The sequence below is a fragment of the Gopherus evgoodei genome, unplaced genomic scaffold (genome assembly GCF_007399415.2).
Source record: "Gopherus evgoodei ecotype Sinaloan lineage unplaced genomic scaffold, rGopEvg1_v1.p scaffold_45_arrow_ctg1, whole genome shotgun sequence".
Lineage (NCBI taxonomy): Eukaryota > Metazoa > Chordata > Testudines > Testudinidae > Gopherus > Gopherus evgoodei.
The window spans coordinates 179,223-204,563 of NW_022060066.1; the positions used below are offsets into that span (position 1 = coordinate 179,223).

At 45.4% G+C, this 25,341-nt stretch overlaps 1 protein-coding gene across 1 annotated transcript; it reads right to left on the reverse strand.

Moving 5' to 3' along the window:
- Window positions 1-819: 819 nt before the first annotated feature.
- LOC115642723 (olfactory receptor 10A7-like) lies at window positions 820-1,689 on the reverse strand. Its single transcript, XM_030546443.1, has one exon. The coding sequence runs from the start codon at window positions 1,687-1,689 to the stop codon at window positions 820-822; it is 870 nt and encodes a 289-aa protein (XP_030402303.1).
- Window positions 1,690-25,341: the final 23,652 nt, after the last annotated feature.

Here is a 25,341-nt window from a genome sequence, read left to right on the forward strand (position 1 = left end):
AATTAGAGGTGGATGAAGAATGAAAAATAAAATACTTTTAACAATTCATGTTAATTTCATTTTGTATGATTGAAAATGGAATTAAAAGCAAACCAAAACCAAAACAAGTTTTTTCTATTAACTTTTTATTCAAAAAAAATTTCAAAATTTTAATTTACTAGCAATGTTATTATTAAGAATGCAAATATAGATAAGGTAAGGTTTTGGTAAGGTCGACAATATTATTATTAAAGTTTGATATAAAACAACATGGTATGTTTCATAACAAACCAAGAGAAACAAATAAGTAAGATCAATAACTATTTTGTTGAAAAATATTCCAAATTCTTCTAGAGATAACATCAGAGCTCTGCTTGGCACTCATGAGGCTTGGTGGAGTATTGTGTTCAGTTGTGGATGTCACATTTTAAGAAAGATGTAACCAAATTGGAAGGAATCTAGAGGAGAACAACAAAAAATATCAAAGGTTTAGAAAACCTGACCTAGGAGGAAAGGTTAAAAAAAACTAGGCATGTTTCATCATGAGAAAAGAAGACTGAGGGGAAACCTGATAAAAGTTTTCAAATATGTTAGTGACTGATATAAGGAAGACAGGGATCAATTGTTCACCATATCCACAGAAGATAGAGGAAGTGATGGGATTAATCTGCAGCAAAGGAAATTCAGATTTGATATTAGGAAAAAATTCCTAACTCTCAGGATAGTTAAACTCTGGAATAGGCTTGCTAAGGTGATTATAGAATGCCCATCAGTGGAGGTTTCTGAGAACAGGTTGGACAAACACCTGTCAAGGATGGTCAAGGTTTACTTGGTCCTGCCTCAGTGCAGAGGAGCTGGATCTGATGACTTTCTGAGGTGCCTTCGAGCCCAGAAGTAGATTTTTCTGCATGATTTCCTTAGGGCTCCTTTCAGCTTCTCATTCCTCAAGCCATGGACAATGGGGTTCAACGTTGGTGTCACAACAGTGTAGAGCAGGGAGAGCAGCTTGTTGCTTTCCACATAAGAGCTGGACTTGGGCTGCAAGTAAACAACACCCCCTGTGCCCAGGAAGAGGGTCACCACAATAAGGTGAGAGGAGCAGGTGGAGAAGGCTTTGTGCTTCCCTTCAGTCGAGGGCATCTTCAGGATGGTGGAGATGATCTGACTGTAGAATACCAGGATCAGGATTGAGGGGACTATGGCCAGTAGAATAATGAGGATGAACAATTCAGTCTCACTCCTGTAGGTATCTGCACAGGCCAGCTTCAGCACAGGAGGAATATCACAGAAGAAATGGTCAATTTCATTTGGCCCACAGTAGGGTAAAGTAAACACTAAAGAGATATGTCCTGAGGACACCAGGGAGCCTGCAGCCCAGGACACAGCTACCATCTGCAGGCAAAGGCTTCTGCTCATAATAAGCGTGTAGCGCAGGGGGCAGCAAATGGCAATGCATCGGTCGTACGCCATGGCTAGAAGGAGGAAACACTCCGAAATGGAATGGAAGAAATACACCTGTGCGGCACAGCCCAGAATGGAAATGGCTTTGCTTCCCACCAGTAGGTTGACCAGCATCCTCGGAGTGGTGACCGAAGCATAGCAGATCTCCAAGAAGGAGAGGTTTCTCAGGAAGAAATACATGGGGGTATGGAGAGCAGCATCCATGAGCGTGATGAAAATAATTAAGCTGTTGCCCAGTAGGATCACCATGTAAGCAGCACCCACCCCTACAAAGAGCCAGTCCTGCAGCACGTCAGGAACATGAGAAAACCCGAGCAGACTGAACTCCCTTACAGAGGTTTGATTTTTGACTGACATGGAATTTCTTGTGCCTGGCTTTCCTCTCACATGCATGAAGGCCTAGAAGGATTCAGATTCATTGGTAAATGTTAATTTTACCAGACACACATAAACCGACAAAAAACATATTTCCATTGATAATAACTGAAATTTACAGATAGTCAGACAAAGAAAACTTTTGCTTGAGAACTTATTAGAGTTTGACTGAAGGATATTTACCGTATATATTTTGGCATGTGATGTTGACAATTTGTGTTTTAACAGTTATAAATGCTTTAAATTTTTAGAACCTCAACATCAACTGTAATTAAATAATGATTGTCTGACCCTATCTCCCTAATTTCCCACAACTGTGAAAATTTCAATTGAAAAAAAAAAACAATTACAAATAAACCTTGATATTATCTGTTGAAATTATAAAAAAATAAAAATCATATTCTGCCACTATGTTGGGATCAGCCGCAGAGTTGAATCTGCTGAAGTGAAAGCAGAGTCTGGCTCATTATTTATCAGTTGTATTCCATCAGTGCCCGCAATTTGCTAGATACCTTCCACAAAACAATTTATGAGTTTCAAGATAAGTTCATATTCTGGGTCTGAATGATTCTTAGGGGTCTATGGTTCAAAAACCCACATCTAAAAGGGAAATGAGAAGAGAAAAGAAAAGTGACGGGGACAAAGCACGACACAGAGTAACATGCAGGAAAATATTCACCACTGCTGCAAAAGGGCACATCTCCTGGATTCTGCCTTCTTCTGCTGTGTTCATAGATACTGGATCCAATTTCTTTCTCATTACCCAGGTGTAAATGCAGAATAGTGCCTTTAAAGTAAACCATCTTGATCCACTTCTCAGGATTCACAGTAGCATAACTTCCTGGACTTCACGGAATTCAGAAGGGAAATAAGGTTCAAATAATTAACAGTGAGGGTAATTAAGCACTGGAACAAATTACTGAGGAATGTGGTGGATTCACCACACAAAATCTTTAAATCAAGATTGGACGCCTTTCTAAAATATATGCTCTAGCTAGGATGGAACTTGTGGACTCAATATAGGGTGAAATGTAGGGCTTGTTGAAACATTTGGAATGACACTATGGAGAATGCAGGAATTTTTGTAATGCTTGTAATGAACAATATGTGTGACTGAATTTGCCCACCCATGTATTGCTATCCACTGTGCATGAAATGAAGGGGTCAATTTCCCCTAGGAGAGAAGGGAATAAGACATGGCTGAGTGTTAGGAATGACATCTGGATTGGGGCCATTTACATTATCAAGGACTGAATGGAATGTATACCTGTGCCTGGAGTCTCCTGGAGAGACAATAGAAGACCCAATGGCCAGACATTATGCTTAAGCCAAGGTGAGGTTGAACTTGTGAACACAACAGAAGCAGCAACTGGCAACAAAAACACTGCAGGTGTCACGTGGCTGTATTAAGAACTCTCGCAGCCAGAGAAAGACAAGGAGACAGAGACTAAACATGGACTCGAGAAATGTCTGGAAAGCCAGGCAAATGATTCCGCTGCTCTGGACTTTGATTTAAACTTTCCTTTACCAGAGTAAACCAGTTTTTCAAGTGCAGTATTCCATTTGACTAATCGATACTACCAAGTCTTGAAAAGTCTGTCTGGTGTCACTGCAGATACTCCCTAGGTGCACTGTCCCCCAAAAGTCTCAAACCAGGAGTCTGAACTAAATTGGACTTGCTATTGAGAGCACACAGGGAGAAATGGGAGCGGTAAAGCTAGCTAACTCAGTCTCAGAGTCATGAGAGCTCACTATAGTAGAAAGAACAGGGGTATTCTCTAAGGTGCCACAAGTACTCCTGTTCTTTTTGCAGATACAGACTAACACGGCTGCTACTCTAGTAAAAAGTAAACCCTTGGGACTGGTAAAAAATAGAGGAATTCCAAGAGAGACTATTTAAAAGCTGAGGCATAACACACAACCTGTAAATCATTGACAGAAATATTTTCCCTTTTGAAAATAAGATTTCATCAAAATCTAAAATCACAGGGGAAAAAACAATTTCTGCAGAATTTTCCAAGAAAGCAAGCATTTTATTTTGGTTCACAATGTCAAAATGTTTCATTTCAGAATCTTGTCATTCTGCAAACACTATTTGGCATATCAATTTTTTGTCTTGAATCAGGATGAAAACAGAGGCTGAACTATTGGAATTTCCTATATGATGGAAATTCCATTTTTCATCAGCTTTATTGAAATTCACTGGCCTGTGCTATACAGGAGGTCAGAGTAGATGATCACAATAGTCCCTTTTGACCTGAAACTCTATGAATCCATGAATTTACTCTGAATTTATTCCTGAGTAACCAAGTGCAGACTTTGGCTCCATTCGTCAACTATTTTATGGCTCTAGATTTTTCAATTTTGATAAAAAAAAAAGCTCAGATTTTCCTCTCTGCTATATTAGAGTGAAATCAATCTGACTTAAGGAGTATGATACTACTCAGCCCTAGACCTTGTCTATGTTAGAAAAATTATGTCAGCATGACTGGGTTGCCCAGGTGTTTGAAAAATTCATATCTCTGAATGGGGCAGTTAAGCTGACCTAAATCCCTTTGTACACAGTGCTGTGTTGATGGAAGAATTCTTCTGTTAACCTAGCTACCACTTCTCGAGGAAGTGGATTACTTCCTCTGACAAGAGAACCATCCTGTCAGAGTATGTAATGTCTACACTGACACACTACAGTGGCACAGATGAGGTGCTGCAGCTCTATCGCAGTAGCATTTCAAATGTAGACAAGCTCTTAGCAAGAGTAGCAGAAACTGGCCCAGAGTAATTCCACTGTAGTCAGTGAAATGACTCTAGGTTTACACCAGAGTAAACAGAGATTTGTTCTGGGTGACATTTTCCAACCAAAGTGAATTAGAAACACAAATACCATTGGGAGTCAATAGGACTCATGCTTATAATTGCTTAGGTACATTTGATCACCCACCATCAACGTGTGAAACAAATGCATTGTTTTATTTCTGTAAGTACACCCATCTTTTAACCCTAGTCCCTGTAGAAACAACCAGTATAGCTAAATTCTTCTCTCAGACATATTGGTGTGAACCAGAAGTAACTCCACAGAAGTCAGTGAGGGTGATTCTCTATCATTTTTTATATTCTGCTTTAAATCAGGGATAACTCAACTGGAGTTAATGGGGTTTGATTCTCCTCTCACTCACTCAAGAGTAAATCAGGAGTAACTCCTTTGAAGTCACTAGACCTCATAGACTCATAGACTCATAGACTTTAAGGTCAAAAGGGACCAATGTGATCATCTAGTCTGACCTCCTGCACAAAGCAGGCCACAGAACCCTACCCATCCACTTCTATAACAAACCCCTAACCTATGTCCAAGTTACTGAAGTCCTCAAATTGCGGTTTGAAGACCTCAAGCTGCAGAGAATCCACCAGCAAGTGACCCATGCCTCACGCTGCAGGGGAAGGCGAAAAACCTCCGGGGCCTCTGCCAATCTGCCCTGGAGGAAAATTCCTTCCCGACCCCAAATATGGCAATCAGCTAAACCCTGAGCGTGTGGGCAAGACTCACCAGCCAGCACCCAGGAAAGAATTCTCTGCAGTAACTCAGATCCCATCCATCCAACATCCCATCACCACCCACATGGCATACTTATCTACTGATAATCAAAGATCAATTGCCAAAATTAAGCTATACCATCATACCATCCCTTCCATAAACTTATCAAGCTTAGTCTTAAAGCCAGATATGTCTTTTGCCCCCATTACTCCTCTCAGAAGGCTGTTCCAGAACTTCACTCCTCTAATGGTTAGAAACCTTCATCTAATTTCAAGTCTAAACTTCCTAGTGTCCAGTTTATACCCATTTGTTCTTGTGTCTACACTGGTACTAAGCTTAAATAATTCCTTTCCCTCCCTAATATTAATCCCTCTGATATATTTATAAAGAGCAAGCATATCCTCCCTCAGCCTTCTTCTGGCTAGACTAAACAAGCCAAGCTCTTTGAGTCTCATTTCATATGACAGGTTTTCCATTCCTCAGCTCATCCTAGTAGCCCATCTCTGAACCTGTTCCAGTTTGAATTCATCCTTCTTAAACATGGGAGACCAGAACTGCACACAGTATTCCAGGTGAGGTCTCACCAGTGCCTTATATAACGGTACTAACACCTCCTTATCTTTGATGGAAATACCTCGCCTGATGCATCCTAAAACTGCATTATCTTTTTTAACGGCCATATCACATTGGCGGCTCATAGTCATCCTGCGATCAACCAATACTCCAAGGTCCTTCTCCTCCTCTGTTGCTTCCAACTGATGCATCCCCAATGTATATCTAAAATTCTTATTATTAATCCCTAAGTGCATGACCTTGCACTTTTCACTATTAAATTTCATCCTATTATTATTACTCCAGTTTACAAGATCATCCAGATCTTCCTGTATGATATCCCGGTCCTTCTCCATGTTAGCAATACCCCCCAGCTTTGTGTCATCTGCAAACTTTATTAGCACATTCCCGCTTTTTGTGCCAAGGTCAGTAATAAAAAGGTTAAATAAGATTGGTCCCAAAACCGATCCTTGAGGTACTCCACTAGTAACCTCCTTCCAGCCTGACTGTTCAGCCTTCAGCACTACCCGTTGTATTCTCCCCTTTAACCAGTTCCTTATCCACCTTTCAATTTTCATATTGATCCCCATCTTTTCCAATTTAACTAATAATTCCCCATGTGGAACCGTGTCAAATGCCTTACTAAAATCGAGGTAAATTAGGTCTACCGCATTTCCTTTGTCTAAATAATCTGTCACCTTCTCAAAGAAGGAGATCAGGTTGGTTTGGCACGATCTACCTTTAGTAAAACCATGTTGTAATTTGTCCCAATTACCATTTACCTCAATGTCCTTAACTACTTTCTCCTTCAAAATTTTTTCCAAGACCTTACATACTAAAGATGTCAAACTAACAGGCTTATAGTTACTCGGATCACTTTTTTCCGTCTTTTTTAAAGATAGGAACTACGTTAGCAATTCTCAAGTCGTACGGTACAACCCCTGAGTTTACCGATTCATTAAAAATTCTCTCTAACGGGCTTGCAATTTCATACGCCAGTTCCTTTAATATTCTCGGATGAAGATTGTCTGGGCCCTCCGATTTTGTCCCATTAAGCTGTTCAAGTTTGGCTTCTGCCTCAGATGTGGTAATATCCACCTCCATATCCTCATTCCCGTTTGTCATTCTTCCATTATCCCTAAGCTCCTCATTAGTCTTATTAAAGACTGAGGCAAAGTACTTATTTAGATATTGGGCCATGCCTAGGCTTTCCTTAACCTCCTTTCCATCCTCAGTGTTTAGTGGTCCCACTTCTTCTTTCTTTGTTTTCTTCTTATTTATATGGCTATAGAACCTTTTACTATTGGTTTTGATTCCCTTTGCAAGGTCCAACTCTACTTGGCTTTTAGCCTTTCTCACTTTATCCCTACATGTTCTGACCTCACTAAGGTAGCTTTCCTTGCTAATCCCACCCTTCTTCCACTCCTTGTAGGCTTTCTGCTTTTTCTTAATCACCTCTCTGAGATGCTTGCTCATCCAGCTTGGTCTACAACTCCTGCCTATGGTTTTTTTCATCTTTCTTGGGATGCAGGCTTCCGATAGTTTCTGCAGCTTTGACTTAAAGTAATTCAAGGCCTTCTCCGCGTTTAGATCCACAAGTTCTTCAGTCCAATCCACTTCCTAAATAATTTCCTTAATTCTTTAAAGTTAGCCCTCGAGAAGTCAAAAACCCTAGTCCCAGATCTATTTTTGTTTATCCTTCCATCTAGTTTGAACTGAATTAGCTCATGATCACTCGAACCAGGGTTGTCCTCTACAACCATTTCTTCTATGAGGTCCTCACTACTCACCAAAACCAAATCTAAAATGGCATCCCCTCTTCTTGATTCTTCAACTACTTGGTGAAGAAATCCATCTTCTATCACATCCAGAAAAATCTGAACCCTATTATTCTTGCTAGCATTGAGCCTGATTCCACTGTAGAGATACTCCTGATTTATGCTTTGGTAAGTGAGAGGAGATTAGTTAGTATCCACTGAATTCAATGGAGCAACTCCTGATTTAAATTGCAGTGAGCGACAGTAAAATAGGACTCATGATTTACACTGCAATGCATGAGAATAGAATGAGATCAATTGATTTCTGATTGAACTCAGGACAATGAGACCAGAATCAGACAGCTGCAGCGGCACAGGAGCCAGCAAACAGAGCTGTAAACAGGGGAGTTTCAGAGGGAGTTCTGTTGGAGGTTGCAGGAGAGACTAGGACAGAGGAACTGACAGGCTAGTTAAGGGATTAGGGGGTGATCTGGTGCCTGCTGGGGGGTTGTGTTGCATTGTGTTCCGTGGACTACCAGGCTTTAGGTGGGAAGGCTATGACTGATACAGAGGTAGCAGTGAAAGACACAATGAGGATGACTGGATGTGGAAGCTGTGGCACGTACATGATCCTGGAGGGGGTACCTGAGAAGAGTTTTGTCTGCATGAAGTGCCGCCTGATAGAACTGATGGAAGAAAAGATCCAAAGCCTGGAGATGCAGGTGGAAACTCTGGTTGAGTTTAGAAGGGGGGTTGAGCAGATGATGGAGCACAGACACGAGGGGGCTGAAGGGATAAGCTCAGACGTGCAGATGGAAGCAGGACCAAAGAATTCAGAGGAGAGACTGCTGGGTGAGGAAAGTGGACGGTGGAAGCACATGACTAAGAGAAACAGGCAGAGGAAAAGACGGGCCAGTGAAGGAGAAATAGAACTCAGGAACAGGTTTGCAGAGTTGGAAAATGAAGAAGGGGTGTCATAACTCTAGTCCCAGATTTGGACCTTAGTGTCCAAAATATGGGGGTTAGCATGAAAAACCTCCAAGCTTAGTTACCAGCTTGGACCTGGTACTGCTGCCACCACCCAAAAAATTAGAGTGTTTTGGGGCACTCTGGTCCCCCTGAAACCTTTCCCTGGGGACCCCAACACCCAAACCCTTGAGTCTTACAACAAAGGGAAATAAATCTTTTCCCTTCCCCCCTCCAGGTGCTCCTGGAGAGATACACAGAAGCAACCTCCGTGAATCTTGTCCCTGCCTGCAGGTATATGGGATCTTGGGGAGCAATTACCACACAGGTGGGGTGCAAAATAAACTTTATTAAGAAAATGCAAAGACAGGGAAAGTTTAATAGTGAGGGGTATGGGGTTTGTTAAGGTAGGCAATTGGGGAGGGAGTTCTTTTAGTATAGTATAGGGGGTTTCAATAGTGGGGTACAATACAGTGGGGTACAATACAGTTGGGTACAATACAGTTGGTAACCAACTAACACTGAAGTATAAATGTAACAGGTAGCTAACAATTTCTAGGTAAAGGGTGTGTCACAGCAGCACATAACCAACTAACAGTTATGGGTAAAATGTGTTAAATAACCAACAACTTTAGGTAAAAATGTGTCACAGTGGTGTAAATATAAATGTGAGGTGTGTGAGAGAGAAAAAGGGTAACCAATGGGGTTTTATGCTAGACTTCAGTAATACAATTGAGGTTTGGCAGCAGTAGGAGCGGGGTGAACACGTGGGGGAAGGGAATAAAAGAGAGAGAAAGAGAGAGAGGCAGTGGTAGAGGAATGAGGTTAGGGGATGGGGGAAGAGGAGCACGTGGTGGAGCAGAAACCAAAGATAGAGGCGCTACAGAGGGAGATTTAAACTCAGGGAGACACAGAGAGCAGACAGGCTGCAAGTTTAAACAGCAGAGAGACTGCAATAAGTGACTGGGGAGCTCGGGGGGGGGGGGGGGAATTGGGGCAGTGGGAAGACAAATTTAAATAGTAAAAACCTTATCTATCCCCTAACTTAATCAAACTTATATAAAATGACAAGCAGCTACAGAATACAACCAGGCAATGATTTTCTAAACTTATCTTAACCAACAATTAGGCAACACAACAAATATCACAGAAACTTACAAGCTCTACAATCTTAACAAACTATGACTTATTAAAAAAAACAAGACCTATGGTGCACCTTATGCTATGGGGAGGTTACAGAGGGCAGAGTGGTATGTATCCAGGACCCAGCTCCAAAGGAAGCCAAGGGATGGTAGCTACAGCGGTGGATACAGCTGAAAGCAGAGAGCCCCAAGGCAAAGCCCACAGGAGCAGAGCTTAGCAGTGGCAAAGAGCTCTGTAGTTTAAGAGAGGTTTTAAGACACAGACCAAGGTTTAGCTTGAGTCTGTGTGCTGGAGAAACAGAGCCAGCAGCTAAAATAATAAAATAAAAGTATAGAAAGTTTTACAGAGGGATTCTTACCAGTCCCCAAGGCAGCAGCAAAGGCAGAAGCAGCAGCAACATCAGAAGAGGCAAGGAGGGTTCGGTACAGTCTCAATAATCAGGAGATCTCTCAGGTAGCAATTCGTTTTTCGTGGGGGGGGGTTTTCAAAAACGGGGGTACGCTCAAAAATAAAACGAGAGCGGAGAAAGGACCCCCCAGAACCCCTGGCTGATCAGACCAGGCAGCAATGCAGGAACCTTTCTGAGGTGTGTTTCAAAAATGTCTGGTTTTAAAGGCAAACTTGGGCAGTTTCCCACCAGTGATCCTGATAGGCTCCCTCTGTCACAGGGGAGGGGGCACAGGGGAAAAACTGAAGGTAAGCCCAGAGACATGCCTGGACATAGTCCTGTGCAATAGGTGACTCAAGAGCACATGAGACTATGACTCATGCCCAGGATCTTAAAACCACAATAGGCCTTGCAGCTCTGGACATTGCCTACCCTACACCAAGCCCAGGTTCAACGAGGTGATAACAGGACTAACCCTTTGAAAAGGGCAGTGGTCCCACTTAGCATGCAGCACAAGTGGCCATCCCTTTGAGAAGGGCAATGGCTCTTGTTAAACAACTTAAGGGGCCCTCCCTTTGAGAAGGGCAGTGGCCCTGGTAAACAACTTAACAGCCAGGGAAGGGCGGCCACAGGAGAACAGAAAACAAAATGGAGTCTGGGGAAACAAAATGGAATAGGGGAATAGCTGTAACTGACATGCCCCCCTGGCCGACCTGAACAGGCTGTGAGGGGGATGTCCCATGCAAAGACCAAAAAAAGGAAAAAAAAAAAAAAGAGGAAAAAAAAAGGTTTTACAAGTCATCGTCTTCGTAGTATGGAGGTGGTGGTTTGCTGCTGTCCAAGGGGATGGAGGAATACCTCACCTGCAAAGGCAGGGCTGACACAACCTTATGAATTAGCTGCTTGACCACTGCTATCCCCAACAGAAAGGCCACAAGAACAATAGCCACAGTGATAAGCCACTGCTTGATGGACTGAGCCCAGGTCCCCAACCCCCAGCTGGACCACTGAGCTTGCCACCAATCCCACTGCTTACGCTCTTTACGAATCTGGACGGCGAGGGAGGATAGTTGGTCAGCCACGGCTGAGACATTGTTCCACCCAGGCTGAAGGCGCAGGCAACATTGTCCTTTAAAGCGAGGATCGAGGTCCTCCAAGGCGACACAAAAGTCCTTCTGTAGGATGGTCTGGATCAGAAGACGGTTCTGCTCGGCGTAGTTGGCTAGGATAGTGAGGGCGTCGCTGGTTCGACGAAGTCCTTCTGCTGTGATGTTGGTGAGGGCTTCCAGACCAAGCGACAGTCCACGGATTTGCTGTAAAGTTAAACTGTATGAGAGGGGGTTAAACTGTATGTACCCTCCTATGACCATCTCGGTGGCTGACTTGAGTCGCTCCCATGCGGTGGCTGTTCGTCGTTTGCGTGGTGAGGAGAAGAAGGGGCGACGGTGGTGAAAGAGCCCTCCTCCCTTTATGACGAGTTGCCCGATGGCACATACCCCCTTTGGGAATGCGGGTAGAGCAGTCCGGGCAATGTTGTTCCCACAGAGCCACACTTGTCCTGGGGAAGAGGGTAAAAACTGGTCATGGATGGAGCTTCGCTGGGGGGATTTCTGGCCAGGTGGTATATCGACCTCCATCCATAGTAGGTGGGCGGCTCTGACCTGTCTCAGTTCTACATGGGTCTGAGCTGTGGATAAGTATTGGGTGGGGTTAAACACTGTACTTGTTGAAAGATGATTAATAAACCTGGTGAACTCAGTGCGGTATCTTGAGCTTCCTTTCTTGGGGTTTGAGTTAGGCCGAGGTCCTATGAACCATTGGGTGCAATTGGGATACTGCCCCAACGGAGTGGGATTGGAGAAGCCAAAGAACACGATGCAGGGGGCTGCTGGGAGTGGTCCTGTCACCGCAACAGGGGCGAATGAGTTGGGTCTTCGGTCGTCGCTGGTGGTGTTGCACGTGAACAGAGGCCGATGAACCCAGTTTGTGTTGTTGCAGGCTGAAGCTGGATGCTGTGGAGTCAGGTTCATGAGGGGGAGGAACTCCCAGAGGAAGGGGGACCCTCCCTCTGAGGCCTTTGGTCTTGTACAGGCAACGCAATCGTGTGATGGGGGGACATCTGACAGGTTCCCGATGAGGACCTCCTGTAGGGCGTAGGCTCTCAACCAGGCAACCAGGGGGTTTTCTCGAGGCGGGGCGGCAATCATGGCGACTGATTCCTATGGAGACATAAAAGAAAAGTGGCCCATCTAGGGCCTGTTATGACTGAACACTAAGCCAGTTGTGGTGGACCAGGTCAGGCTTGCCCCGTCCATCTATTTGAATATGATAGGTGTTAGGGAACCGGCCAGGTGTGATGATGGTGGCTGCTAGTGGAGTGCAGGTTCCCTGGGCATTGGGAATAGAGACCCACACTGGCTGAGAAATACTATAGGCAGGTTTCCAAGGTTCCCGTGGTTTAGGAGCAATTTCTGGCCATCGGCTGTATGCTGTATTAAGGGAAATGAGGGCTTGAGGCAGGACCCGGTCCCACCCCTTGTAATCAGGGGTGCCAAGTATGGCCCGAATCTGGGTCTTCAGCATTCCGATCCGTCTCTCCACGACTCCGTTGCTTTGGGGGTGATATGGCAGGTGGGTGTGAAGACGCACCCTCCACTGGGACACCGTCTGGTCTATAGCTTTACTGGTGAATGGTGGCCCTCCATCGGTCTGGATCTCTTCGGGTGCCCCCCAGGCAGCAATTACCTGGAGAAGGGCTACAGAAACAGCTGGTGCAGTAGATCGCCTGAGGGGAGAACACATTAACTGACGAGACCCTAGGTCAACTATTACAAGCCCCTTTGGATACTGTTTGGCCCCCGGGAGGGGGCCAATGAGGTCCATCTGCCAGGTTTTACCTGGGCTAAAGTGCTCAGGGCTATAAGCACCATGAGCATAGACAGGCTTGTTAGTGACTCGTGCCTGTTGGCAGCTCAGACACCCTTGAACAGCTTGGGTGCACTGCTGCCTAGACACGCTCGATGTTCGTCTCCCTCGGTCAGTCAACAGCTGATGTAGGGCACGGGCAGGCAGGTGCCCCCACTCTTTATGAAGCCAGGTGATGAAGGGATCACTGCAAGAGATAATGTTAACCTGGGATATGTTACACTTATATTCTCGGAGTTGTAGATCCAGGCTGGAATGAAGAGGGTTACTGTCAGACCTGTGTGAAGGACAATGAGTAACAAACCATGGCAGCTTGGACTGTGCTGCCAGTTGAGTAATCTGTGCCCATATTTCTTCATGAGCGGTGGGCCGTCCTTCTCCCATCAGGATGGACACGCAGTAGCTTGAGTCCACTCCCAGGACCACGCGTGTTTTCGGGTGGGCCGCCACAATGTGAGAGGCTGCCAGTAGGACGCCTTCTGCTTCGGCCTTCTGAGCTGAGCTGGAAAAATCTAAGGGTTTAACTTTGAGGGTGTTACAGGTAGCACACAGCATTCCTGCTCGGGGAGAAGGCGATGTGCCCCCATCAGATACAATCCAAGGGGCATAGGCACTCAGTTGGGCAATAGCCCCTGGCTCAGTGGGAGCTGCAGTGGAGGAGGACTTGAGGGCCCAATGTCCAAATACCTCCTGGGCCTGGTAAACGAGTCGCTCCCAGGTAGCAGGGGCTCCCTGGAACTGGGGGGCCGGGGTGAAGGTGAGGTATGGGAGAAGCTCCACATGAGGCCCCTTTAGGGTGCCTGTGGCAGATTTACCCCATGGGAGAGCACACTGGACAGCAAGCATGGCAATGCCCACAGGCCCATAACGATATTCGGGTCCTGACAACTTCCAGGCCTGATTGTGGACAGGGAGGTCCTCTTGGGACACAGTTACGCCCACATGGTCTGAGGACACAGTGAGGGTAATCTCAATAGGGTTGGTGGGATTCCATCGAGCCAAGGTGGGCCCAGATCCCAACCAGGCAGCCAGGGAAGACACCGCCTGCTCGGCCTCTGGTGTCCAAGGGGTTTTAATGTTCCTGGCATATTCATATTGCTGCAAAACAGATAGTTGTGGCAACAAAGCAGCAGGGAGAAACTGTCTGTGATAGTTAATTACACCTAACACATGCTGCACTTCACGTCTGGGGGGAGCTACCCCCAAGGGGAAAGAATTCGTGAGTGGGTGGTAAGTTAAGTGGCGTAGCTGTCCCTTTTCTACAGTAAAACCTAAAAACTGAAAGGTGGAAGTAGCAGTGAGGACACTTTTAGGCAAACTGAGGTTCCACCCATCGGTGGATAAAGCGGCCTGAACCTGTTCAGTGACCTTTTGTACTTCAGTTGGTATGGTGCCAGTTATAAGAATGTCGTCCACGTAATAGACAACATGAATGTTGGGGAGGGATGGTACCTTCTCTAATGTGCGGGTTAGGGCCTCACTGGCACAGGCAGGTGAGTTTTTGTACCCTTGGGGACACGCTTGCCATTGGTACTGGGCTCCCTGGTAAGCGAAGTTTAACAATCCCTTGGGGTCATAGAGGGGGATCTGATAAAACATATCTTTTAGGTCTATTGTACAGGCCCATTGGTTAGTGTCGTCCAGTAGGATGCGTTCTATAGTGGAGATATCCCATTTGGCGGCGAATGCTACTGATTGTATGTGTTTGTTAGCGGCGCGATAATCTATAACCATCCTGTACTCATTGGTTTTGTGTGGTTTTGGGATTCCCCATGCACTGGACAAGTATTTGCTCGCTGACACACGCCGAATCTTGTTATCATTAAGCAATGTTTCAATGAGCTGGGCAATGTGTGGTTGACCTTCTGGGGCTGTGGGTATGGGTCTGTATTTCCAGGGTGTGGGGTTGAGAAGTTCAGGTTCATGGGGGGCACTGGCACCCGATAGGGTGACTGGTAGTGCATCAAGCACAGCTTCGGCCAGTTTAAAACGCCGTAGCTCCCGAACCCCAAGGAGTGGCATGGGTCCCACTAGGGCCCGAAATGTTACTGGTGTGTGGCCTATGGATGCGTGTACCTTTACTTCTGCACGGGGTTCTGTGCTGTTGAGGCCTTGCACATAAATGGTGTGTCCTGTGGGGGTGTGAGGGACGTGAGGAGGAACAATGGACACCTGTGCCCCCGTGTCCAGCAAAAAGGGGATGACGAGACCCTTGTCAAAAACTAGCGGATAATGGGGGCGGGGGTCCCCTTGCCGGGTGCTGGCCGCCGCCAAGCACCCGGCCATTACCCGTTTTTTGGCTGGGAAGGTTCTGAGCGCTCTTCCCATCCCAGAGCTATGGCCAAGGCTCTTTGCTGCTCACTATTGAGCTTACGTACAACCTCCTTAGTGAGGCCCTTGTACAATAAGAACCCAAAAATTTTGCGTTCTGTAAATGAATGTTGTGAGTACTGAGGCCTGGGTTGTGAACTGGCATGTGGGGGGTGTGGACTGGCGTGTGGTGGGGGTGGACTGATGTGTGGTGGGGGTGGACTGATGGGTAGAGCTTGGGCTGAGGGCCATCTTATTTTCTCGAGGGCTTCATAGAGTCGCCCAATGGGGCGCCTAGCATACCCCCTTAGCCACAGAACTGCCCCAGTGTCAGGGGTGGTACTGCTATCCATGGCTAAGTCAATGGCAGCTTCGTCTATGGGTATCTCGGTGGGGTCAATAACGTGTCTGAAGGCATTGACCTGGTTAATCTGAGCCTGAGTAAGACCCAGAGGGTGTTGGGTAGGGGACCACAGCATGATGGACCCCCCTGCGATGGCACATCTGAGGGAAGAGATGTCCTTGACGCTTCCTCTGGGGACTTGGATCCCTTGAAGGGAGTGCTGTAAATGGAGGAAGGCCAGTGCTGGGGCGGTCAGGGGCCATGCAGTGTTAGATATTACCAGGCTCCCTGAGAGACCCCTGGACCAGCTACTGGTCCTGGCTAATACTATGCCCTCTTCTCTATCCACTAACTCTTGTCCGTTTTCCAGAGCCAGGCGGCCTAGCCACAGTAGTGGTGGCTCATTGGCCCCCCTAGCGGTGTCCGAGATGAACTCCTTCATCTCTGCTTTGGAGCGAGGTCGGAGTTCTGTCACCTGTGTGGTATTGCCCTGGTTATCAATCTTTATACGACTGATGGATACCGGCAGGGCTTCACCAGAGGTGACAGTGGGTGCAGGTTCATGGGCTTGGGCCTCTAGAGGGGCTGAAGGTAAGGCTGGGTATAGTGGGGTTTTCTTGAGGGGAGATGAGGTCTCTGGGTGGGTATATGGGGGTGGTTTTTCAGGGGATTTATTGGGACTGGGCAGGCTAGAGGTCAGCAGTGGTCCCTCCTGGCTAGCCTGGCTAGTGGCCTCCTTGGCTGAGGTCATTAGGGCCCCATGGAAAACAGTTAGTTTATCAAGGGCCTGAGCCAGGATCTCATAGGTAACTGTGGCTACCTTTTGGGGCTTATATATGTCATGCCACAGTTTCTTGGGCTTTCGAATTTCATCCAGCTTCTGCACCAGTTCTGTTAATATCTGGTGGGTGGGGGACCCCTGCAAAATTCGAGGTTCAGGGGCAAGCTTAGATGGAGCCCCCCCGCAGGCTTTCACAACCCTTCCCACCTCTCTCCAGAGGCGGGTGGGATCTGAATCTGCGGCTGGCTCTCCTGCCTTAGTGCAGACTGGTCGGAGGCTGGAATCAGCAGGGCTGGCCCTGAATGTGGGGTGGCAGGTTAAGAGGCACCTCACATCAGTGAGCCCCAGGTGGGTGGCATACACCCTGGAGCTCTGGCCTTTGCCAATAGTACAGACCCATTCTAGGGCCTTAGGCTGCTGTTTACTTTGCAGCAAGTGGTATTGTAGGTGGTTGGTCTGATCTTCCTCTGTCCCAGAGGTCTTGGCCTCTTTCCAGGGACAGGGAGGGCAGTAATTGTTACCCCAAGATCCTGTTCGTGACGCCATGTCCCTGCCTGCAGGTATATGGGATCTTGGGGAGCAATTACCACACAGGTGGGGTGCAAAATAAACTTTATTAAGAAAATGCAAAGACAGGGAAAGTTTAATAGTGAGGGGTATGGGGTTTGTTAAGGTAGGCAATTGGGGAGGGAGTTCTTTTAGTATAGTATAGGGGGTTTCAATAGTGGGGTACAATACAGTGGGGTACAATACAGTTGGGTACAATACAGTTGGTAACCAACTAACACTGAAGTATAAATGTAACAGGTAGCTAACAATTTCTAGGTAAAGGGTGTGTCACAGCAGCACATAACCAACTAACAGTTATGGGTAAAATGTGTTAAATAACCAACAACTTTAGGTAAAAATGTGTCACAGTGGTGTAAATATAAATGTGAGGTGTGTGAGAGAGAAAAAGGGTAACCAATGGGGTTTTATGCTAGACTTCAGTAATACAATTGAGGTTTGGCAGCAGTAGGAGCGGGGTGAACACGTGGGGGAAGGGAATAAAAGAGAGAGAAAGAGAGAGAGGCAGTGGTAGAGGAATGAGGTTAGGGGATGGGGGAAGAGGAGCACGTGGTGGAGCAGAAACCAAAGATAGAGGCGCTACAGAGGGAGATTTAAACTCAGGGAGACACAGAGAGCAGACAGGCTGCAAGTTTAAACAGCAGAGAGACTGCAATAAGTGACTGGGGAGCTCGGGGGGGGGGATTGGGGCAGTGGGAAGACAAATTTAAATAGTAAAAACCTTATCTATCCCCTAACTTAATCAAACTTATATAAAATGACAAGCAGCTACAGAATACAACCAGGCAATGATTTTCTAAACTTATCTTAACCAACAATTAGGCAACACAACAAATATCACAGAAACTTACAAGCTCTACAATCTTAACAAACTATGACTTATTAAAAAAAACAAGACCTATGGTGCACCTTATGCTATGGGGAGGTTACAGAGGGCAGAGTGGTATGTATCCAGGACCCAGCTCCAAAGGAAGCCAAGGGATGGTAGCTACAGCGGTGGATACAGCTGAAAGCAGAGAGCCCCAAGGCAAAGCCCACAGGAGCAGAGCTTAGCAGTGGCAAAGAGCTCTGTAGTTTAAGAGAGGTTTTAAGACACAGACCAAGGTTTAGCTTGAGTCTGTGTGCTGGAGAAACAGAGCCAGCAGCTAAAATAATAAAATAAAAGTATAGAAAGTTTTACAGAGGGATTCTTACCAGTCCCCAAGGCAGCAGCAAAGGCAGAAGCAGCAGCAACATCAGAAGAGGCAAGGAGGGTTCGGTACAGTCTCAATAATCAGGAGATCTCTCAGGTAGCAATTCGTTTTTCGTGGGGGGGGGTTTTCAAAAACGGGGGTACGCTCAAAAATAAAACGAGAGCGGAGAAAGGACCCCCCAGAACCCCTGGCTGATCAGACCAGGCAGCAATGCAGGAACCTTTCTGAGGTGTGTTTCAAAAATGTCTGGTTTTAAAGGCAAACTTGGGCAGTTTCCCACCAGTGATCCTGATAGGCTCCCTCTGTCACAGGGGAGGGGGCACAGGGGAAAAACTGAAGGTAAGCCCAGAGACATGCCTGGACATAGTCCTGTGCAATAGGTGACTCAAGAGCACATGAGACTATGACTCATGCCCAGGATCTTAAAACCACAATAGGCCTTGCAGCTCTGGACATTGCCTACCCTACACCAAGCCCAGGTTCAACGAGGTGATAACAGGACTAACCCTTTGAAAAGGGCAGTGGTCCCACTTAGCATGCAGCACAAGTGGCCATCCCTTTGAGAAGGGCAATGGCTCTTGTTAAACAACTTAAGGGGCCCTCCCTTTGAGAAGGGCAGTGGCCCTGGTAAACAACTTAACAGCCAGGGAAGGGCGGCCACAGGAGAACAGAAAACAAAATGGAGTCTGGGGAAACAAAATGGAATAGGGGAATAGCTGTAACTGACAAATCTAAGCAGAGGGAGTCCACCCTCTGTAATTTCAGTCCTGAAAACAAAAGCACTTTCCTCTTCACCCAGAGGGAATGCAAAGTTAGACTAGTAAATCTAACACACACAGACCTCCCCCTGACTTCTTCCTCCCACCAATTCCCTGGTGAGCTGCAGACCCAATTCCCTGAAGGTCCCCACTAAAGAAAAACTCCAACAGGTCTTAAAAGAAAGCTTTATATAAAAAGAAAGAAAATACATACAAATGGTCTCTCTGTATTAAGGTGACAAATACAGGGTCAACTGCTTAAAATAAATATGAATAAACAGCCTTATTCAAAAAGAATACAATTCAAAGCACTCCAGCAACTATAGACATGTAAATACATGATCTCTGTACTCACAACTTGGAAACAGAAGATTAGAGAGCAGGAAATAGAAATCCCCTCATAGCTGAGAGAGAGCATACAGGCCGAAGACAAAGAACACAGACACAAACCTCCCTCCACCCAGAGTTGAAAAAATCCTGTTTCCTGATTGGTCCTCTGGTCAGGTGATTCAGGTGAAAGAGACATTAACCCTTAGTTATCTGTTTATGACAGGGGCACAGCAGGTGGTCGCTGAAGGAGAGAGGGCAAGGAAAAAGAGAAGAGCTGCTAGTCCTAAAAGAGGAGGGGAGGAGTCAATGGAGGCAACACCAAATATAAACCCCAGGAGGATTGCAAGGATGAATAGGAATCGAGAGGACTTGCAGCCAGTGGGTGCACGGGATAGACCGGAGAATCACACTGTCACCAGGAAAAGGCAGGTCTACATGATTGGAAACTCCTTACTGAGAAGAATAGACAGGCCTGTAACTAGAGCTGATCGGGAGAACAGAAGGGTGTGCTGTCTGCCGGGTGCTAAGATACAGGATGTGGACCTGAGGCTGAAAAGGATCCTAGCGGGAGCGGGAAAGAATCCATTGATTGTCCTTCATGTGGGAACGAATGATATGGCTAGATACTCTCTGGAATGTATCAAGGGAGACTATGCCAGACTGGGGAAGACGCTTAAGGAAATGGAGGCTCAGGTGATCTTCAGTGGGATTCTGCCAGTTCCTAGAGAAGGGCAACAAAGGTGTAACAAGATTATAGCTATCAACAGATGGCTCAGGCAGTGGTGCTATAAGGAGGGCTTTGGGATGTAAGGCCATTGGGAAGCATTTATGGACAGAAGACTGTTCTCTCTGGATGGACTTCACCTGAGTGAGGAGGGAAATAGACTTCTAGGATGGAGGCTCGCAGAACTGATTAAGAGAGCTTTAAACTAGGAATTTGGGCGAGATGGTTGGGAGATGTCCAGGAGATCTCCACGCAGGAATGTAACCTTGAGAGAGAAGTAAACAAAGTAAGAGGGGATACAGCCGTGGACAGAAGAATTGGCATAAGGAGGTGGGGTAGTGTAGATAGCAGACTAACAGGTGATGCTGGTGGTAGAATGTCTGTGCCTAACAGGGTAAAGAATGTCAGTGAAGCCAAACGGCAAAAATTAAGATGTCTGTATACTAATGCGAGGAGCCTAGGGAACAAAATGGAGGAACTAGAGCTACTGGTGCAGGAAGTGAAACCGGATATTATAGGGATAACAGAAGCATGGTGGAATAGTAATCCTGACTGGAGTACAGGTATCGAAGGCTATGTGCTGTTTAGGAAAGACAGAAATAAAGGCAAAGGTGGTGGAGTAGAATTGTACATCAATGAGGAGGTTAACTGTAAAGAAATAAGAAGTGATGGAATGGACAAGACAGAGTCTATCTGGGCAAAATTCACACTGGGAAAGAAAGCTACTAGAGCCTCCCCTGAGATAGTTCTTGGGGTGTGCTACAGACCACCGGGATCTGATTTGGATATGGATAGAGACCTCTTTAATGTTTTTAATGAAGTAAACACTAATGGGAAATGTGTGATCATAGGAGACTTTAACTTCCCAGATATAGACTGGAGGACAAGTGCTAGCAAGAATAATAGGGCTCAGATTTTTCTGGATGTGATAGCAGATGGGTTTCTTCACCAAGTAGTTGAAGAACCAACAAGAGGGGATGCCATTTTAGATTTGGTTTTGGTGAGTAGTGAGGATCTCATAGAAGAAATGGTTGTAGGGGACAACCCTGGTTCGAGTGATCATGAGCTAATTCAAACTAGTTCAAACTAGATGGAAGGATAAACAAAAATATTACTTTCATTTTTTCCCACTGAAATAGTTTTGAACCTTCTCATATCATTTATATTTCTGGCTAATGTATCAGAAAAATAACATCAAATACAAAAGTCTCACCTCCATCTGGAATGTGCTTTGTTCGTTTTGGTGGTTGCTAAATAATATCTGAAAGTGGTGAAGCAGCAAGAGCGTTTATGTTTTGTTGACCCACTTGAGATCTCTCCTTTTATAATCCCCTTAATCCAAGTGCTGATCTGCCATAAAATTTAACAGGTGTTTTTGTCTTTTTCTCACACAACAACAGAAAACTTTACCTATAGTTCATGTGTAACCCACGTCTCCTGGGTGTGGTGCTCTGCCCCAGCTAGTGGCACTGAAACTACTTAGAGAAATTAATGAGTCTGCTACAACCTTAGCTAAGGTTCTTGTAGCTTTTAGCTCCTGCACTAAGCTCCAGAGGGCCCAGGTTCGATCCCGCCAGTTGACCATCAGGGTCTGCTGGTGTTACACATGGGCTCTGGGTAAAGATGGTGAAGTTTTGTCATCTAAACTTTTTGGGTTCTGTTTTGTTTACAGAAAATAGGTTTTCTTCCAAAATAATACATTTCAATAAAAGCTTCCATTAAAAAATCAGGTTTGGATAAATATGTTTTGTTTTTTTAATTTAAAACCAAAACTTTTAACGGCTTGTCTGAACAGTGTAAATGTTTGACCCTTTATGACTTGTTTTTTTATTGCAAGCTGAATAATCTTTCATGAGACATTTTTTTTAAAAGACATAACATGAGCTGTTTACAGTATTGTTGTAGCTGCCATTTTTGAGCCATTCTAACTCTCTTGTTTTGCTATCAGTCAGGATGTAATTTTGTATAGTATCTCTTAGAAGCAGAAAATAAACTTTACAGTCCAAAGGAAGGATTTTAAGTACCTCTGCTTTTGAATTTTTTGTAGGAAGGAGCAGAAAATGCAGTTTCTGCAAAACAGAATTCTAGGGGGGAAATCAAAATGAATAGTTAATGTGGGGTGAGTTTGACCCAAATCAGAATATTTTGGTTTTTAACTGATGCAAAATGTTAAGTTTTGAATCAATTCAATAAATCATTAAACTGCATGTCCCTGTCACTGCGTTGCATTGTGAGAGTTAGCGTTCCGGCTCGGGTGACCAGACAGCAAGGGTGAAAAATCAGGATGGGATGGGGATATTAGGCTCCTTTATAAGGCAAAGCCCTGAATATCGGGACTGTCCTTATAAAATCGGGACATCTGGTCACCCTAGTTCCAGCCTCCCTTCTCTCATATGGACCAGGATCCCTGGAGGATTACATCACCCATCGTGTTATGCAGATTTCCTTCTGCCCAAGCTGCATGGTGCATCATGGGGGGGAGGTCACATGTGTGTGGGTGCATTATGGGAGATGTAGTCTATTCAATGAGCCTGGGTCATAGAGGAGAATGGGCTATTCAGTTCAATAAATCAAAATGAAGAAAGGACACTCATGGACACTCATTTCCCATTAAAACCTCTTAGGGAGTTTTGAAAATCTCAGCCTTTGCTTTACTCATTTGCTGTGAGTACAGGAAACAATCCCCAAACTCTTATTGTATGTGAGGCTTCCAATTTGGATATATGAAACTCAGCTGAGGTCATCAGTTCTAAATAGCGGATTACAACCTGGAAAATTATCTATGTTAGTAACAAACTAGCCAGTCACTGACTGACTCACTGACACAATTGGGCTTGGATGCAGTAGTAAGTGCACATAGGCCCTTGCACTCACATACTAACCTATTGATTTCTCATTGACTTGTGGGATTTAATTTAATTGTTCTCATTGATCCAGTGTCATGAAATTATGGGTGACCTAATGCAGGAAAAATCCATTTAACTAAATTCTGTCTTTTGTTGGGGGCCATCAAATAGTGAGTCATTTGAATAAGACCCATTCAAATTCATTCCCCAACATATGAGGGACATCTGTATCCAAGCAACGTGAGCAGGGCATGTTGAGTTTGAGGACATCAGTTTTGATACACTACATAGCATTCATTTCTGTACATGTTTACTTACAGGCAGGGTGCTTCTAAAGGGATCATATCATCTATTCTCATAACTCCATTGAAGTCAGAGAAATTGGTCAATAATCCTTAACAATTCTAGCTGAGCTGCAGTTGTATCATTTAAGCTACACATAGGGTATATATGAATGTATTTCCAGTATCCTTTGTGTATGTGAGCTGATATTAAGTGTTCTTTTGCTCTGTCTCTATTTACCATGACACAGGTCTTCCACAGACAAGAACACAGATATCAGGTAGACATAAATCTGAGCTTCATAATTTACATACAGATTTTTAAAATTGCACATGGGATGGAGGGTGTGAGGGGAGGGAGAAAGCTTCATTCAACCCATTGTAGATCTCAGATATAGATATTGGATACATGATTATGTACCATAGGCTCAGGGATGGTCAGATCTGGGGTTTGGATGGGGGGACCTGTCACAGATCCTAGCCCATGCTCCCTGCCAGCCACCTACGAGGACTCAGCAATCTGCAGCACTGGTTCCTCTCTGGAATAGTTCCTGGGTACCAACTCTCCGTGGGGTCCTCAGACTACCTGACATGGGCCTCCAGGACCAGCGCTGACCCCCGAGATACCCCAGTAACTTAAACATAACCCCTTTCCCATAATTCATTCCCAGAGTCATGAAGCTTCTAGGTTAGGCTTTCGGTCTCTCAGGGACATGCAACAGCTGTGAAGTGGACACTTGGTACAGAGTCTGATACCTTTATGCTCTTTTATACTTAATCCTGTAATGCACAAGGAAGTACAGATCATAGAAAACAATGAACACTAAATACATGTCACTGCCTCAGTTACCTCACCATTCCAGGACATTCTTGGGCTGGAGTCTTTGAATCCTTTAGGCTGTCCTACTGCTTAGGTCCATCTGGGTTTAGGAAAGTGGAAAGAACCAACCCCCTTTCCCCATGAGGCAGCTACATGCTGAGTTTCTCTCCCTCCTGGGGCCCATCACTCAGCCTCTGTGATCTTGTTCTCCCCTGCCCCATGCTTCCTCTTTCATCCTGTATGTTTTTATTTAAAGAACTCTTGGTCACCTGCCCTATTTTGTTTTACTCCTGCTAAGCTTCCATTGCTCCTCCCTCTCTCCCTTCCCCTACTCCCTCAAGAGGAATCAGCTAAACTGGTTTTCTAAGGATACAGCTGCTTTTGTGAATAGTCTTTGGGAGGTATAATTGCCATCTGAAATGGGATGTACCCCAGGGATGAAGTCTGGAAGCCTGTGGAGCTGCTGTGCTCCCAAATCATTCATCTGGGTTGACCTCTCACACGGCTCTGTTGATAACGCACAGCCATCCCCTCCAGGTGGGCCCTGCTATCACCCAACATGACATCAAGTGAAGCCACACACCCAACTGAGTCATCTGAGTGCTTTACCTAAGCCACTCATGGACCAAGAATGGAGGCATGAGGCAATTTCCCAGCTCCCGAGCCTTACCCTATTGGAGTATAAACCCCAAATTATTCCATTTTGCACTGGTCAGGGGTCTGTATGGTGCAAGCTTATTAATTAATCCCAAAATGTGGGGAAGATATGCACCAGCCTCTGTTAACAGAGCTAATATTCCCTGACACTTCACTCAAAACCACACTGGTTAAGATAAAACATAAAACAGATTTATTAAATACCAGAAAGATAGATTTTAAGTGATTATAAGTGATATCAAACAGATCAAACCAGATTACCTAGAAATAAATAAAACTGCAATCTGAGTATTATACAAACTGGATCAGATTTTAGGCAAGCTGTGCCTTACCCATTTATATCGTACAAGCAGGTTTTAGCTTCCTTACTCAGGCACAGCTTTCTTCTCTCCTGCCTGGGACCCCCTTCCACAGTTCAATTCTTGTTCCTCCAGTGTTTCCAGGTGTTTTTTGTAGGAGAGTGAGGCCTCTCTTTTATAGCTTCTTCCAAGTGGAGGAAACTCCTTTGTTTCATGCCAAGTCCCCCCCAGCACAGTCTGTGGAAAACCACAGATACCGAGATGGAGTTCAGAATCATGTGGTCTAGTTACATGCCCTTGCATGCTTCACTGAGTCATAGCAGGGGCCTTTACCCACTGCTTACCTGCTCCCTCTGG

Coding starts and splice junctions, on each gene's coding strand:
- LOC115642723 (XM_030546443.1), bottom strand. CDS start 1,689: ATGGTGATCCTACTGGGCAACAGCTTAATTATTTTCATCACGCTCATG.